Source organism: Lytechinus pictus, chromosome 7 (genome assembly GCF_037042905.1).
Source record: "Lytechinus pictus isolate F3 Inbred chromosome 7, Lp3.0, whole genome shotgun sequence".
NCBI lineage: Eukaryota > Metazoa > Echinodermata > Echinoidea > Temnopleuroida > Toxopneustidae > Lytechinus > Lytechinus pictus.
Genome location: NC_087251.1, coordinates 10,662,295 through 10,676,797, shown reverse-complemented (window position 1 = coordinate 10,676,797; position 14,503 = coordinate 10,662,295). Strand labels below are relative to the sequence as shown.

Below are 14,503 nucleotides of genomic sequence, written 5' to 3'. Positions count from 1 at the left end.
AACTTCCTTGTTTTTTATTCATTTCCGTCACATATTTTCATGGTTCACTAATGGTATCATCCTACACAATTCAATAAATTTTTACGCATCAGTGACCATTTAATTTACATATAGCGCCCTTTATTGCAAAGTCAACAAATAGTAAAATGACAATAACTTTGTTGTTATCATTCATTTCGGTCTTATATTTTCAGGGTTGGCTTATGATATCATCCTTCATAATCCATTTGCTTTTTACGCATCAGTGACCATTACCTTTAAGAAAAAGCGCCCTCTATTGAAAAGTCGAAAATAGTAAAATGGCCATAATTTCCTAGTTTTCAATCATTTTGGTCTCATATTTTCAGGGTTTGCTCAGGGTATCATTTTTTGTAATTAAAACGTTTTTAATGCATCAGTAACCATTACATCAATAAATAGCGCCCTCTATTGAAAAGTCGAAAATAGTAAAATTGCCATAACTTCTTTGTTTTCATTCATTTTGGTCTAATATTTTCAGAGTTTGCTAAAGGTGACATGTTTTCTAATTCCTTTGTTTTTTACGCATCAGTGACTATTAACTTTAAAAATAGCGCCCTCTATTGAAAAGTTCAAAATAGTAAAATAGCCATAATTTCCTTGTTTTCATTCATTTTTGTCTAATATTTTCAGGGTTTGCTTATGGTAACATCCTTCATAATTCAATGGTTTGTTACGCATCAGTGACCATTATCTTTAGAAATAGTGCCATCTATTGAAAAGTCGAAAATAGTAAAATGGCCATAACTTCTTTGTTTTCAATCATTTTGGTCTCATATTTTCAGGGTTTGCTAAGGGTATCATCCCTCAAATGTTTATGTATGCATCGGTGACGATTACCCTATAAAATAGCGCCCTCTTTTGCAAAGTCGGAAAATAGTAAAATTGCCATAACTTTCTTGTTTTTTTAATTTATTTTGGTCTCATATTTTCAGGGTTTGCCAATTGCAGACCTGCCAACCAGTACGTTTTAGCCGTATTTAGTACGTTTTTGCAACCAAAATACGGCAGTACGTTTTTTCTTTAAAAATATGTGTTTTTTTTTGTTTGTTTTTTACAAAATCGTAATTTATTGAGAAAAATCATCTCTATATGTCTCTATTTCATAAAACGTACACAAATATGGTTATTAGATCAATGTAATTTCAGGTAATTTTTTTTTTATCACTTTGTAAAAACCAGGGTGAGATATACACAAGTTTCAATGGTTTTTTTTTTCATCTGCAAGAGCAGTGCGCATGTTAGCTTGCATGCAGCTTGAGCGCCGTGATGGGCGAGTGCGCCAAGCATTTTATTATGAAATACACTTTTTGGGGGAAAAATACAAAATATTTATCTCACATGATAAAAATACTGACTTTTTTGTCAAAATACTGATTTTGGGGGATAAGAATACTGAAAATGCAAAATACAACTTGGCAGCTCTGCAATTGTATCATTTCACATAATCCAATTGCGTTTTACGCATCAGTGACCATTCCTTTGTGAAATAGCGCCCTCTAACATTTTGAATATGTATATCATCTAGAGTTTTTCACTCTATCTCCTGTTTGTTGCCCTCTATCAAAGCACAGGCGTCAATGCATGCACATCGTTCTGATACGATTGCAGTTCTAGTTTTTACTTTGTTATTGTAGGATTATTAGACTTCTAAGTGTGCTGTTCATTGAGAGGTTACAATTTAATTTCCATATTTTCTGTTCAAGGGGGGGTTGTTGTCGTTGGTTTTTTTTTCTGCTGCTGTTCAAACCAATCCAAAATTACAAACATTTTCTATATATTTTGAAGAGATGTGTGGATCAAGGTATACTGCAAGTCAGTGGCAGACTAGGGTTCCCATAACTGGCTCTTTTTTTCTTACAAACTTTCTATTAAGCAAAAAAAATCACTTGAAGGTCACTTACATTCTTTACTTACCCATAAAAATAAATAGAAAAAGGGTCATCCTTCTAATACCCTCTCCCCTTGACACCAGGTAGGTGGTCCCAAGAAAATGTATGTTTTTTTAATTTTATTTAATGACAACTTACGATTTTACTATCCCTGGGTCCGCCACTGCTGCAGTGAATGCAGTGTCTATAGCACCAGCTAGAGATAAAAAACTGGTCGGTCAAGTTTTTTGTTATGCATTGTGGGAAAAACGGAGACACATTTACCAGCTGTAGCTTGTAACATATTGAATGGAAGGACTTGTTCAAGTAATGGTAAAGTGTGTTGTAATGCTCTATCTTTGGTGCAAATTTTCACTACATTGCAAGTCATAAACAAATGATCACAGAATTTAACTCCATAGTCAATGTGATATTTGTGGGCATATAGCAATAAAATGCCTTTACAAAAGTTGGTTTTAACTTTTAAAGCAAGATTTGGAAACATAGCGTAGAAGAGCAAATTAAAATTATCATATTCCAATCCTTTCTTGATGGTTCCTTCAGGTTATTAAGAGGATGATTGATTATGTAACATTTATGATTAGTCCCTGAGAGAGGATGAATTGAATATTACATGATGGTAAGATATGCATGAATATCAATTAATGGCTAGTGTTTGCATAAGTTTACTGAGTGGACTCTTCTTAATGTGATGAAATAAAAATGACCGCAATATAATATGATTGAAACCAATCTAATCCTTCTGACTTCTAAGATAATTAACAGATATTCAATACTTCTAATAATTTTTAGTGGTTGATATTTTTCAGTGAACCAAAAATGTAATTCAGTATTAAGCTATAGAAATTTTACCTTCTCTAAAGTTTTTGCAATTTATTGCTCTTCATTGTAAGAAGTAAATAGCAACCTTTTTAAAGTATTTGATGTTTGCCTTCTATTTGTTCCCTATGCATATACATTTTTTGCCATATCATGTGAAGTATAATTATCATCTTTTCAAGATATCATACAATTTCATTCTTGTCATCCAGAAAAGGGTAATCAAACATTGACTTTAAGGGATGGTCGGGGCTGAAAGTATATATAGCTTAATAAATAGAGTAGAATTCACTGAGAAAAATGCCGAAAATTTCATCAAAATCGGATAACAAATAACAAAGTTATTGAATTTTAAAGTTTAGCAATATTTTGTGAAAACAGTCGTCATGAATATTCATTAGGTGGGCTGATGATGTCACATCTCCACTTGTTCTTTTGTATTTTATTATATGAAATCAGGTTTCTTCAAAATTTTTCCTCCGAGAACTAGAAAAATTGGATTGACAGCTGATTTAGTGCATTAGATATTTATTGCTGCAACTTATTTCATTATAAGGGAGACATTATTCACACAAGTATGAAATAATAAAAAATTATGATTTTATGCAATAACATAAGAAAACGGAAAGTGGAGATGTGACATCATCAGCCCAACTAATGAATATTCATGACGACTGTTTTCACATAATACTGCTAAACTTTAAACTTCAATAACTTTATTATTTGTTATCCGATTTTGATGAAATTTTCGGCATTTTGCTCAGTGAATTCTACTCTATTTATTAAGATATAAATATTTTCAGACCGGACCATCCCTTTAAGGCTTTAAGTTCATTCCAGAACTTTTGTGTAGCTAACCTGCATGTTCCCTTGTTTCATAAATATTGAATCCTAAGAACATTTTGGAGACTCTTTGATATGTTTGTAAGTGAAAATCAAAATGTTCCTATAAAACTTTATTCTGGATTTTCCTTGTTCTTGCATCAATTGTCCTATTTATTATTGTTCTTCTTGTTTTATGTACATCGGTATCTTAGTAGAAAAGTACTCTTTTCATTTTGATAAAGTATTCATATAAGTTTTATGAATTTAAATAACTGTTTGATCACTGATCCTTAAGTAATTCCTATTAAAACATGTTTGTAACCATAAGATTTTGAAAGTGATATTTGTAACCAGCCACCCCAAACCAAGTCACAAGGGAAGATTCTCTGTAAATAGCCAAAAAAGTAATTTAGTCATCAAAAGGCAAAATTTTGAAAAAAAGCCTATCTGAAAGAATGAATATATGAATATCCATGATTTATTCGAAATAGAAATCTGAAACAGAAATACTCTGAAATATTTTTTTGCCCAATTGATTGTGGGCCCTGCAGTCACTGTGCAGAGTCAGATCGACATAGCTCTATGCTTTGCATCATTGAACGCCAAACAGGGTAGCAGCAACTCCCATCTTGTAACGTCTTTTGGTCTGACGTGGCCGGGGTTTGAACTCCTGACCACCCGGTTGTGAGGCGGATGCTCTATCAACTGAGCCAACACACCAGTAAACTATTCTTCTTCATACAGTCAAAATTTGGAGTTGTGAAGCTGAATGTATGACAAGATACAATAGTTCTTTGACACTATTTATTTTGTACTACTTGGGATTTTCATTGAGATTGCACAGTGTGCACATCTCATGCTTGAGTGAACCCAGAACTTGAAACCTAAACTCTTGCTGAATTTCTTCTCCATTCAGTCAAGTACTTGTGTGGAATATTATTGATCAAATTTTGCAAAGTTATATATCATTTAAAGCTTAGGATTTGATTCTTCAATCTCAATAAAAATCGACGAATTCATTCTGGGTAACATATTGTTGGTTTTAGAGTGGCTGGTCACATTTGCCAAATCTAGTCATATTTCTTGCTGCCATAAGGCTTTGGTTTTGGTAACTCATAAGATGATTATCATTTTCTGATTTAATTGGAACAAATTGTATGTTATGTGAACATGGCAATTGTGGAATGCAATTATGTAACTGGCATTGCCACCTTGTGTAAATGAATGCTCAAATTCATATTTGCTGTTTCAAATAGAAAATTAAGTCAATAATTTGTTTTATCAAAATTACTTCCTGATTTTTGGTGGAATCTAATCAGAATAAATTTTTATGTCAAATCAATTTATCAAATAAAACACATTGTTAAATTATTTCTTCTCAACATAACCATTTTGGGGCACATGCATTCATATGATCTAGTAAATGAATTTCAATTAAGACTTGCACTTTTTGGGGATTTCCCAAAACTAAATAGGCTTTAAAGAGTTTCTCCTATAACGTCCTTTTTTTTTGTCTCACTGGAACGAAGTTCGGCAGAGACCAAGTTATCACTTTTCCTGTTGGTCTATTAGTCCATTGGTCTGTTAGTATGTTAGTCTGTTAAAAAATGGTAAAGTTTTTGTTCAACTTGCTCTCATTTCTTTATATCTGCATCAATTGTGTTTATACTTGGTACAAATAATCTTTGGGTAATACCACATATGTGTTCTTCAGAATGATAAGGTCAAAGGTCCGGGTCAAGAGACAATATTGCATATTTTATTGATCGCGAAATCAGGCGAGACTCGTTCGTGAAACACCTTTTTCTTTTACTCTTCTCTTCTCCCCCCCCCCCTCTTTTCTTCTCTTTTCCCCTATTTTTTACTACTTGAAAATTATGTGGGGTATTTCTCCCTTGCCCCCTTATGCCACTGCCCCTGACCATGGTTTACCTTTATAGTACAGCTTTGTTAATGTATTATGTTTAGGAGAATTACAGGAGGGAATTATGATTTTTTTTTTTTTTGTGGACATGTGCAAGATACTATTTTTATTTTCTTTCAAGGTCTGCTCCAGTATTCATAGCTTAGGGAACCCAGATAAGACATCAGACTTTAGATAGCACATAATCAAATGTGATGGTATTTGTTTGAAGAATGATTATAAATAATGATTATTACCAAATTTTATGATGATTAAAATTTTAAAAAAAGTTTACAATTTCTCCTGTAATTCAGTTTTTTTTGGTGTTCAATTTGTCTGGGAAGATTGAAATGTCAAACACTATAATTGACTACTAATTATTTCTGAATATTTTTTTGGGGGGAGGGAGGGGGGGGACAAAACCTTGCAGAAATTAAAGCAGTGGTTTTGCTTTTGTAGTTGACAAGTAATGGGATGCTATACTGGCTTTGGTTCAAAATTACATGTACATCGGTGTATTAGTGCACATAGAATGAATTTCAATATAATTTAACCCTTATCAGCAGGTGTGCTGAGGATAAAACAAAAGAAGTTAAACTGGGAATATATCCATGTCACAGTCCGTTCAAATTTTCGAGAATATGGCCATTAGCCCTCGGTATGATTACTAACAAACATGAGTTATATTGTTGGATTCTGATATACATGGCCCTCCCAGTTAGAAATTGTTTTGTTTTGTTGAGGGGTAGGTATAGGCAGGGATATAAACCAACTTAAAAATATTTTTATTGTGTTTATTTCACAAATAAGATGAAGTAAGCATAAAAACAATAACATATTAGTTGATAGATAATGAATTGCATGGTTTTCCAAGTTTTTTTTTTCTAACCCGTGAGATGGGTTTGCCAAAGGATAATGAAACGGAAAAAAAAATAAAACAATAGTAAAAAATAAAGAAAGAAAGAAAAACCGAAACGTATGAAAAAAGACGAAAAGTACAAAAAAAAGGGGGTAAATTATGCGGCACAGGTAATGCATTAATATCAAATGTAAATCAATCATGTAATGAAATTTGTTATACTTTTTTTCTAAAGGAAAATTGTGAGTTAATGTATATTAGGTATTACTTGAGGCGTCCTCTTCTATTGCTTGAGATCTACATAACAGTGATTGAGCTTCATGACTAGACTTAATGGACAAATGAAATGGAATGTAATGGAAGATCGGTCTATGGTTATGAACTTGATAAGTTAAAGAGATCTGAAAAAGGAATGTAGTAATCACCTTTTTTCATACTAATAAACATAAACTATCAAATTCTAGCTTATTCATATCGTGGGGTTTAGTGATATCATTTTATATGACTGCCTGTAAATGTGATGATGTTTGAGCCATTGAATTCTTTCTTTCTGCATCCATCACACCTTCTTGTGGAGAGGGAGAATTGCCGATATTGGAATATGCACCCATGGACCCTACCACAAAGGGACCATGATACACCCAGTGATATATAGGCATAATTATTACTCGTACAAGACTTATTGCTGACAGACAAATTATTATTTTAGAAACTCTGACTTTCATAGCAATTCTTTGGACTGGCCATTAGTGACAATTTCGTAACAATTCATTACTATTCTTTCATAATATCAATAGCAACAAAACCATTTTAGAGACTTGTACACGAAGATCCCCCCCCCCCCCCGAATAAAAGGGGTCGCCTGTATGCATATAGATAATCTTCAGATATTCTATAGGAGTCGAAAGTCAAACTATGTTTTCATTCCTCGCGCGAAAAAATGACACCTACGTTGGGTTTAATGACCTCTTGTCTCTCAATGTTTGATGATATCTTATTTTGTAGTTCGTTATACAAGCAAAGATCTTAATCGGGTTTATAATTCTTTTCAACACTTTTTACACATAAAAATTAATACAGAACAATGAACTTAATGAAAAAAAGATTCCCCCAAACACTGCTTGGTGAAATGAAACACAACTCGTACTAGTATTCAGCACATGAAATCTTCGCCTAATATATCGAATCATTTTGTCAATACTTTACGGGGTTATTCCTTGACCTATCTAAAGCATTTGATAAAATGAATGAATTACCCGGAAAGGGGATGTAATTGAGGAGTTGCTCTTAACGGTGTAACAGTAAACCAATAAGAATCTTTAACTAAACCATGCTATTACCCGTTGATTTCATCAATAAGCTAACATCATTGGGCTTGTTTTATTCTTACTCTTTTTAACGGAAAACATTCTTTGTTGACAACCCCAATATCATGGTCCCAGTGTAACTCAAATGCTGAATTTAGGAAAGTAACTATCAAACTAATAAAATATCAGAGGACTTAAAACGGAAAGGAAAATAATAAGACTTGAAATAAATAGTGCACAGCAACATGCAGGACCGGCTCTCAATTTTTCATATCACTGAGTTGTGAAAATAAGTGTAAATTTAATTGTCATAACTTTTTTATTTAACATCCGATTTTGATTAAAGATTTGGTATTAGGATTGTTTGATTTCTCTTTTTATTCAAGTCAACTTTTTGCTGGGGTGGACTCGACTTTTAAGCGTACATAATTATATCATGATAAAAACAAACTTAAACGAGGCAGATAATAATGGTGTTGTTTTACAGAGCGCACATGATATGCATGTACCATCCACCGGGACCATCCAAGCACGCTCATGGCGCTCACACATCAACATTTCTATTGTACATGTATATAAAGTAACAAGTTATAGATATTTAAAACAAAAATCTACAAATGAACCTTATACTCAAGGGAACAAACAGCTTAAAAGAGAGTTAATTCACGTATATAGCAGGCAATCGAATCACAGATTCGTTTACAACAACAAAATAATTTTTTTAATGTGTTTACAAATCACTAAATTGATTTGTGATAAAGATGTTCGTGTGTGCAATGATCTTAATAAATGGCACATTATTAAGGTCTATATAGGCTACCAGTAGGATTCCTCAGAAGATATCTGGTCACGTTCTGCGTCATTCTGTGCAAGCCTTGTCAAACAGTGATGAAGAGTTGATTCTCGTATAAGTAACTACCTAAATATGAATAACCAGCATATTTGTTTATAGTGGTTATGTGATCTCCCTATAGAAAGATACATAATGTGTCACTTTTCTAATCATGGAACAAAACAACAAGTTTGGAGTTGCCATGTGTACTGGTGGAAATGATAGATATTAACACATTACGCCTGCGCATATTTTGTCTAGTCTTGTCAATATGTTTGTCTTTTAGATTTTATTTTTCATGAACTGAAGGGATTCAGAGAATGATCGCACAACGATCTGGTAGCAGCCTTCGTGCTGTAGAAGAGGAAGATAGTCGATCACATAGTCCTATACCCCTAGCACTAAATTGGCTCAAAACTCTGGTTCTACTGATAGTACTCATCGGGTATCTCTTTGCTGGTGCTTTCATCTTCACTGCTCTCGAGCAAAAACCAGCCTACAAAGCCGCCGATGAATTCAAACATTTTCTAATTGAATTAGCAGAAGAGAACGATTGCCTCGACGATGACGATGTTAATGACTTGATGGGCATCGTGTCTCGAGCTATCGGTGAAGGGTCATACCATGCTGGTTATACATCCACAGAAATGTTTCATCAAAATGCTTTCGGAGAGGAACATTGGTCGATTCACCATAGTTTTATGTTCTCCTTCACAGTTGTGACTACAATTGGTAAGATGATGCAGTAATCAATTCATTTTGCCTTTTGTATGATATTCGATACGAGTGCCACTTTGTGAACATAACTTAAGACCTCAAACTTCTAGCAGGCCGTGCATTAGCTGATCTTAGCTGATCTTCACTCTAAAACTTTTAAATTCAGTATTGGTCCTTTAGTAGTAACTTTAACAATTTTAAAGTTTTGAAAAGTATGAATTGTTTCAGTTTGTTTGTTTTGTGGGATTTTTATTTCCAAAATTGTTCCGTAGTGGGATAATTATGTCAACCCCTATAATTCTCCCTTGAACAAATTATATTACCAATGGTTATGTTGTTGAATTAGGGAAGGGTGGGGACGGGGGATAAAAAAGCTGAACATTTTTCTCTAATCGGTCACTGAGACGCTCCCAATAGACACTCCTAGATTCCATCTAAATTTACTTTTGATATTGGTAAGTTCTAAGAAAATTTCATGTCTAGCCCTTTTAGCCTCAATACATATTTTTCTATATTGGGCGATTCCATGCTAGAAAAATCAGCCATTTTCACAACACTTTTAAACCTGTTGTCCAAATAAACGAGGAACCTCAATTTGTTTGGTTGTAGTATTAAAGTACTACTGGGCAGTCATATAAAAGAATGACAACCAACAAAAATATGTTTTCCATTGATGAATTAGGGGTGAAAATGTTGCGTGTCATACGGGACATTTCAGAGTCCTGTACGACACACAACGTTTTCACCTTTAATTCACCCGTACTCGAACATTTTTGTTGGTTGTCAGTTTTACACAATACTACCCGCTTTAGCTTTATCGTTGACAAAAAAAGAAAGTTTATTGCGCAAGCTCGGCTAAGAGACTGTAAATTGTTGTCAAGATGTCCCGTACGACACGTATGGAATCGCCCTATAATTTCTTTGTCATATCTCTCTTTACATAAAATACTAGTTCCCTATTCTTGAACTGAATCAATCCCTTATTGTCTCCTGAGACATTTTGTTTTCCTTTTCAGTCGAAACATTAATTGCATTTGTGATTATTACGATCCTTTATGTATCAGGAATTGGTTTTAAATTTTGTTTATCATTCTTTTTCTTGGGTGTTATTGTTCTCCACGGCAATTATTTTGTTTCATCATGTCCCCGTTATCTCGAAACCTATATTATGCAGGATATGGCAAACTGGCCCCTCGTACGGCGCTTGGTGAGTACTTCTGCGTCTTCTTCGCTGTCTTCGGCATAACGATGATGGCCGCTCTTCTCTTCACAGTTGGCGAGATATTTCAGTATCTTCATTCCCGCTTATTCCATGCAACCAAGAAATGGATCAGATGCCAGAATTTCAAGATATCACACCCTCGAATCAAGAATGTTGTTTGCGTCATCAACGGCCTCATTGTCGCCTATGTATCATTGGTCTTGCTGTCGACTGTTATTTTTAGTTACACACAGGGATGGTCATTTATCAACAGTCATTACTTTTCCATTATCTCGTTGTCAACTATTGGATTTGGTGATCTGGTGCCAGAAGGTCTCCATTCCTTTCAGAACATTCCATTTGTAGCTTTTATTCAGGTGAGAAAATATATAACAAAATTATCTTTAGGTAAAACGTAAATGGAATGATATGGAATGTCGTAACACAATTATTGTATATGCAGTGGCGTAGGAGAAATAATAGCGCAAAATGGGTAGTTTCCAGGGAGGGGGGGGGGGGTGATGGGACATAATTGATTGGTAGTTGAAATGCAATTCACTGATAAACTTCTCAATTGTGACAACACGCTAAGCCAATCTATCCCACCACCAAATCTCAACACACACAAAGGCATGTACCCATATAGGTGGATCCACGGCCCGAAACGGCCGCGGGGCATATATTAGCGGTGCAAATAATAAATAAATGAAGGGAGAGAAAAAAATAATAAAAAGGAGAGAGAGGAAAAGTAGAAGAAAGATAAAAGGAAGAAAAGTGACTGAAATTAGTGGAGAGAATAATTGCAAAATAGAAGAACTTTCGAACGGGTCAATATTTGATTATATGATCTTCATTTGCGCTTCGCGCTCGCATTGTCTGTGAAGTGAAATAAAATCAGCTCAATATGATTTTTGCATGGGACTTGAAATAGCCCGTTTTTTCAAGTAAATTTATTCAAAAATATACTGTTAGGTATTCAAATTCAATAATATTAGTTTGTTTAGCGAGATACACATGCGATTCGTTATTACAAAAAAGTGCCAAATATATGTTTTAAAAATATCAGCTCGCATTTCAAGTTTACATATCTTTTTAATAATTAAAAATATGCTTGAAATGTTCAGTTTTCAGAATAGTATATCAAATATTTTCAGCTCGCGTTTTGCATTTGCATTAATTGTTTAGTTAGATAAGCATCACAATCCGTCAGTGCATGCTCCTTTACACCCAACAACCGCCCGTAGATCAATGCAATTATTTATAAATAATTTAATCGCTAAAGATATTTGAATGTTCTGTCCTTTAATGTTTTAATCTCTTTTATCTTTAATCTACAGTGTATCCTATGTATATACGTAACCATCTGTATGGGCATGATTTCTACTGTTCTAAACAGTGTACAAAGAAAACAAACTCGTATCTCTAATAGTGTTACTCGAAAGGTTGAACATTCTGCTTTTTGGAAACGTCTACAGCATCAGTTTAAGCAGGAAGAGGATATCACGACGGGTACCACTGAGCGGAGGAGATCGTCGTCGGAACGGTGGACGAGAATCAGAATGAGTGTAAACTACAATGAAAGAACTCGTGAAACTCTTCTAAGAATACACAGACGAAGTATACAATCAAGGATGCAACAGAAAAAAGACAGCAAAGAAGGGAGTAGCACAATTTGATCTCGAGAACATAAACTAATGGAGGGGGGTATATGGAACCGTGTGGTCAATCTCATTGCAGGGCTAATCAAGTGTCTCATTTTACCCCTATAGGAGAGAACACCCTCAAAAACTTAATCATAACATGCGTCTATTCATGGGGCGGCGCCAAGGTATTATATAATTTTTTTCTCAATCGAATAGAAATGCAATAGAGTTGTGCCTCTTTTTTTATTAATTCTCCTCCTTATTTTCTTTTCTGTCAGACTTTCATCATTCGAAAAATATCATAGGGGCGTCTTGCCTTGTCGCTTTTGTCTCACGGCCATTGTGTTCATTGTCTTGCAAAGCTACTTGTTTTAAACCAACGAACTCATTAACCTGTACCAGTAACCAATAATAATAATAATGATAACAATAATACATATGATTTATATAGCGTCTTTTCCATTTTGATTAAATGCTCAAGGTGCTTAGAAGAGAGCAAAACATAAAAGTAAACTCCATCTATATTAATTCCAAGAATGGAAAATCAATATTTTTATTGAGGGTGTGCTTTTCAAAGGAGGAAATGAACGAAAGCGTATCATGTTCTAAAAGAGAGAGAGAGGGGGGGGGGGGGTGACAAAGAAACGAACGAAATATCATGGAGCGTAATATATAGATTATCCAAATGTCGCCTAAATTTTAAAGCAATAGATCGAGGGGGTCGGGTGGGGCTAGAATAGGGGGAGAGGTGGGTTAAGGCTTCCCTTAAAAAATACTTTCTCCCAGGTTGTTGTGTTATTGACGATGTTTTTGTTTTGACTTTTTTTCAATTATAATTTCGTGACTGTCATAATTGCGATTTGATCATTTCTGTACTACGACTGTTATTGTGTCATAAAAAAGATGTATTTATAATTATGTTTATGGATTAGCATGTATATATTTTGAAGATTTTTTTTTTTAACACAAAAAAAATAAATACATATTATTATCATACCACTAGTAGGTAATATACGATTTATATATTTTGTTTATCATTTTGTTCATGAAAACATTTATATATTTGCGTGTCAATGTTTTTCCTTCCTGTCATTCTAACAACAAGTTGTTCAAACTTTTTTGTAATTGTTTAATCTTCTTAAACAACTTGTCCTAAAGTTTAAACAGTTGTTTAAAAGTTTAAAGAATATTTGTTAGAGTGATGGGCTTAAACAACGTGCTCAAAATTTTAAACAGCGTTTTTACAGTGTTTCAATGTCAAAATGTGATTTGATGATTTTGTATGCATTGTGATTATAATTTTATGTTATGAGAGAAATTCATAAAAACTATCATTAAAAACAGACTGCCGAATGTGACCACTTTGTTCACTTCTTGAAAAAAAAAGTCATATCGAGAACTCCCCCTATATAGTGCCGCGTGTCCCTATTTCAGTATGAAATTCAGTATATGCCTACATGTATTTCGAAATGTATAAATGTACATTCTGTCTCAAATTTGCAAAATTATATTGCTTCAAAAAACATCCTGTTAAAGCTATCAGAAAATGACAGGTAACAATGTCAATTTTTATTTTTAAATAACTTCAAATATCATGTCACTTTCCTTTAAAATACCATGCTTAAAGAGAGTATTTCAAAACAACGTTCCATAATTATCATACAGGCTCCGTGCGCTTGCACACTTCAATGTCAAAATTTAGCACTTCGTCTAAGTTCAACATTAATATTCATGTATTTTATGCTATTTAATATTTGGAAATTATTTGTGTATTATGCATTTATTATTCGATGAGATATTTTACGTCATGCATTATCGTTATTTCAGTAAACTAATAAAGATATAATTCAATAAAAGTCAGAGGAGTGAAAGGACTTGTCGGATGTTTTATCTGATATGACTGATAAGGAGGCAATCTATAGAAGGTCGTAAAATCTTAATTGCGCCAAGTCACTGGATGAAGAAACAAACATAGTGTGAAAAAGTAATTGTGTGCGCATAAAAAGACACATGTATACCCATCATTCCACCCACATACACATACACATTCATACCTTTACACATATCACATCACCTTTCTCGCACACACATATCCACCCAGACACCCACCGCCACCCACACACATGCTTCACAAAAACTTCACAAACCCCTTATAAAGCAGTGTTTACGTTTCCTCATCTCCTTATCTCATTGGTTACAACATTGGCCAACTGTCCTAATGTTTAACTTCAAAATTGCTTGCCTGATTTGGAAGCAGTTACTTATGTTTGGGCCTTCACACATGTTTGAATATGTGTGGGAGAGGTGATGTGTGTGGGTGGGCCCGTGTGTATGGGTGAATGTATAGTGGTATGTGAGGGTGTGTATGTGAGTGGAATGATGGGTAGGTGTCTTTTTGTGCACACATTTTACCTTTTCACACTTGTTTGATTCTTCATCCATTGACTTGGCGCAACTGAGATTTTGAGACCTACTGGAGATTGCCTC

The 14,503-nt window shown here is 34.1% G+C and overlaps 1 protein-coding gene across 1 annotated transcript; it reads left to right on the top strand.

The window, feature by feature from the left end:
- Positions 1 to 8,510: 8,510 nt before the first annotated feature.
- LOC129264984 (potassium channel subfamily K member 16-like) lies at positions 8,511 to 13,877 on the top strand. The gene is made up of 3 exons (XM_054902957.2): positions 8,511 to 9,187; positions 10,347 to 10,750; positions 11,711 to 13,877. The coding sequence occupies exons 1-3, from the start codon at positions 8,776 to 8,778 to the stop codon at positions 12,047 to 12,049; spliced, it is 1,155 nt and encodes a 384-aa protein (XP_054758932.2). The 5' UTR covers positions 8,511 to 8,775; the 3' UTR covers positions 12,050 to 13,877.
- The last annotated feature ends 626 nt before the right edge of the window (positions 13,878 to 14,503 follow it).

Bases quoted from the DNA above. Each gene is read 5' to 3' on its own strand.
- LOC129264984 (XM_054902957.2), top strand. From the start codon at position 8,776: ATGATCGCACAACGATCTGGTAGCAGCCTTCGTGCTGTAGAAGAGGAA. The intron at 9,188-10,346 runs GTAAGATGATGC...TATATTATGCAG, and splicing joins CACAGTTGTGACTACAATTG to GATATGGCAAACTGGCCCCT. The intron at 10,751-11,710 runs GTGAGAAAATAT...TTTAATCTACAG, and splicing joins CATTTGTAGCTTTTATTCAG to TGTATCCTATGTATATACGT.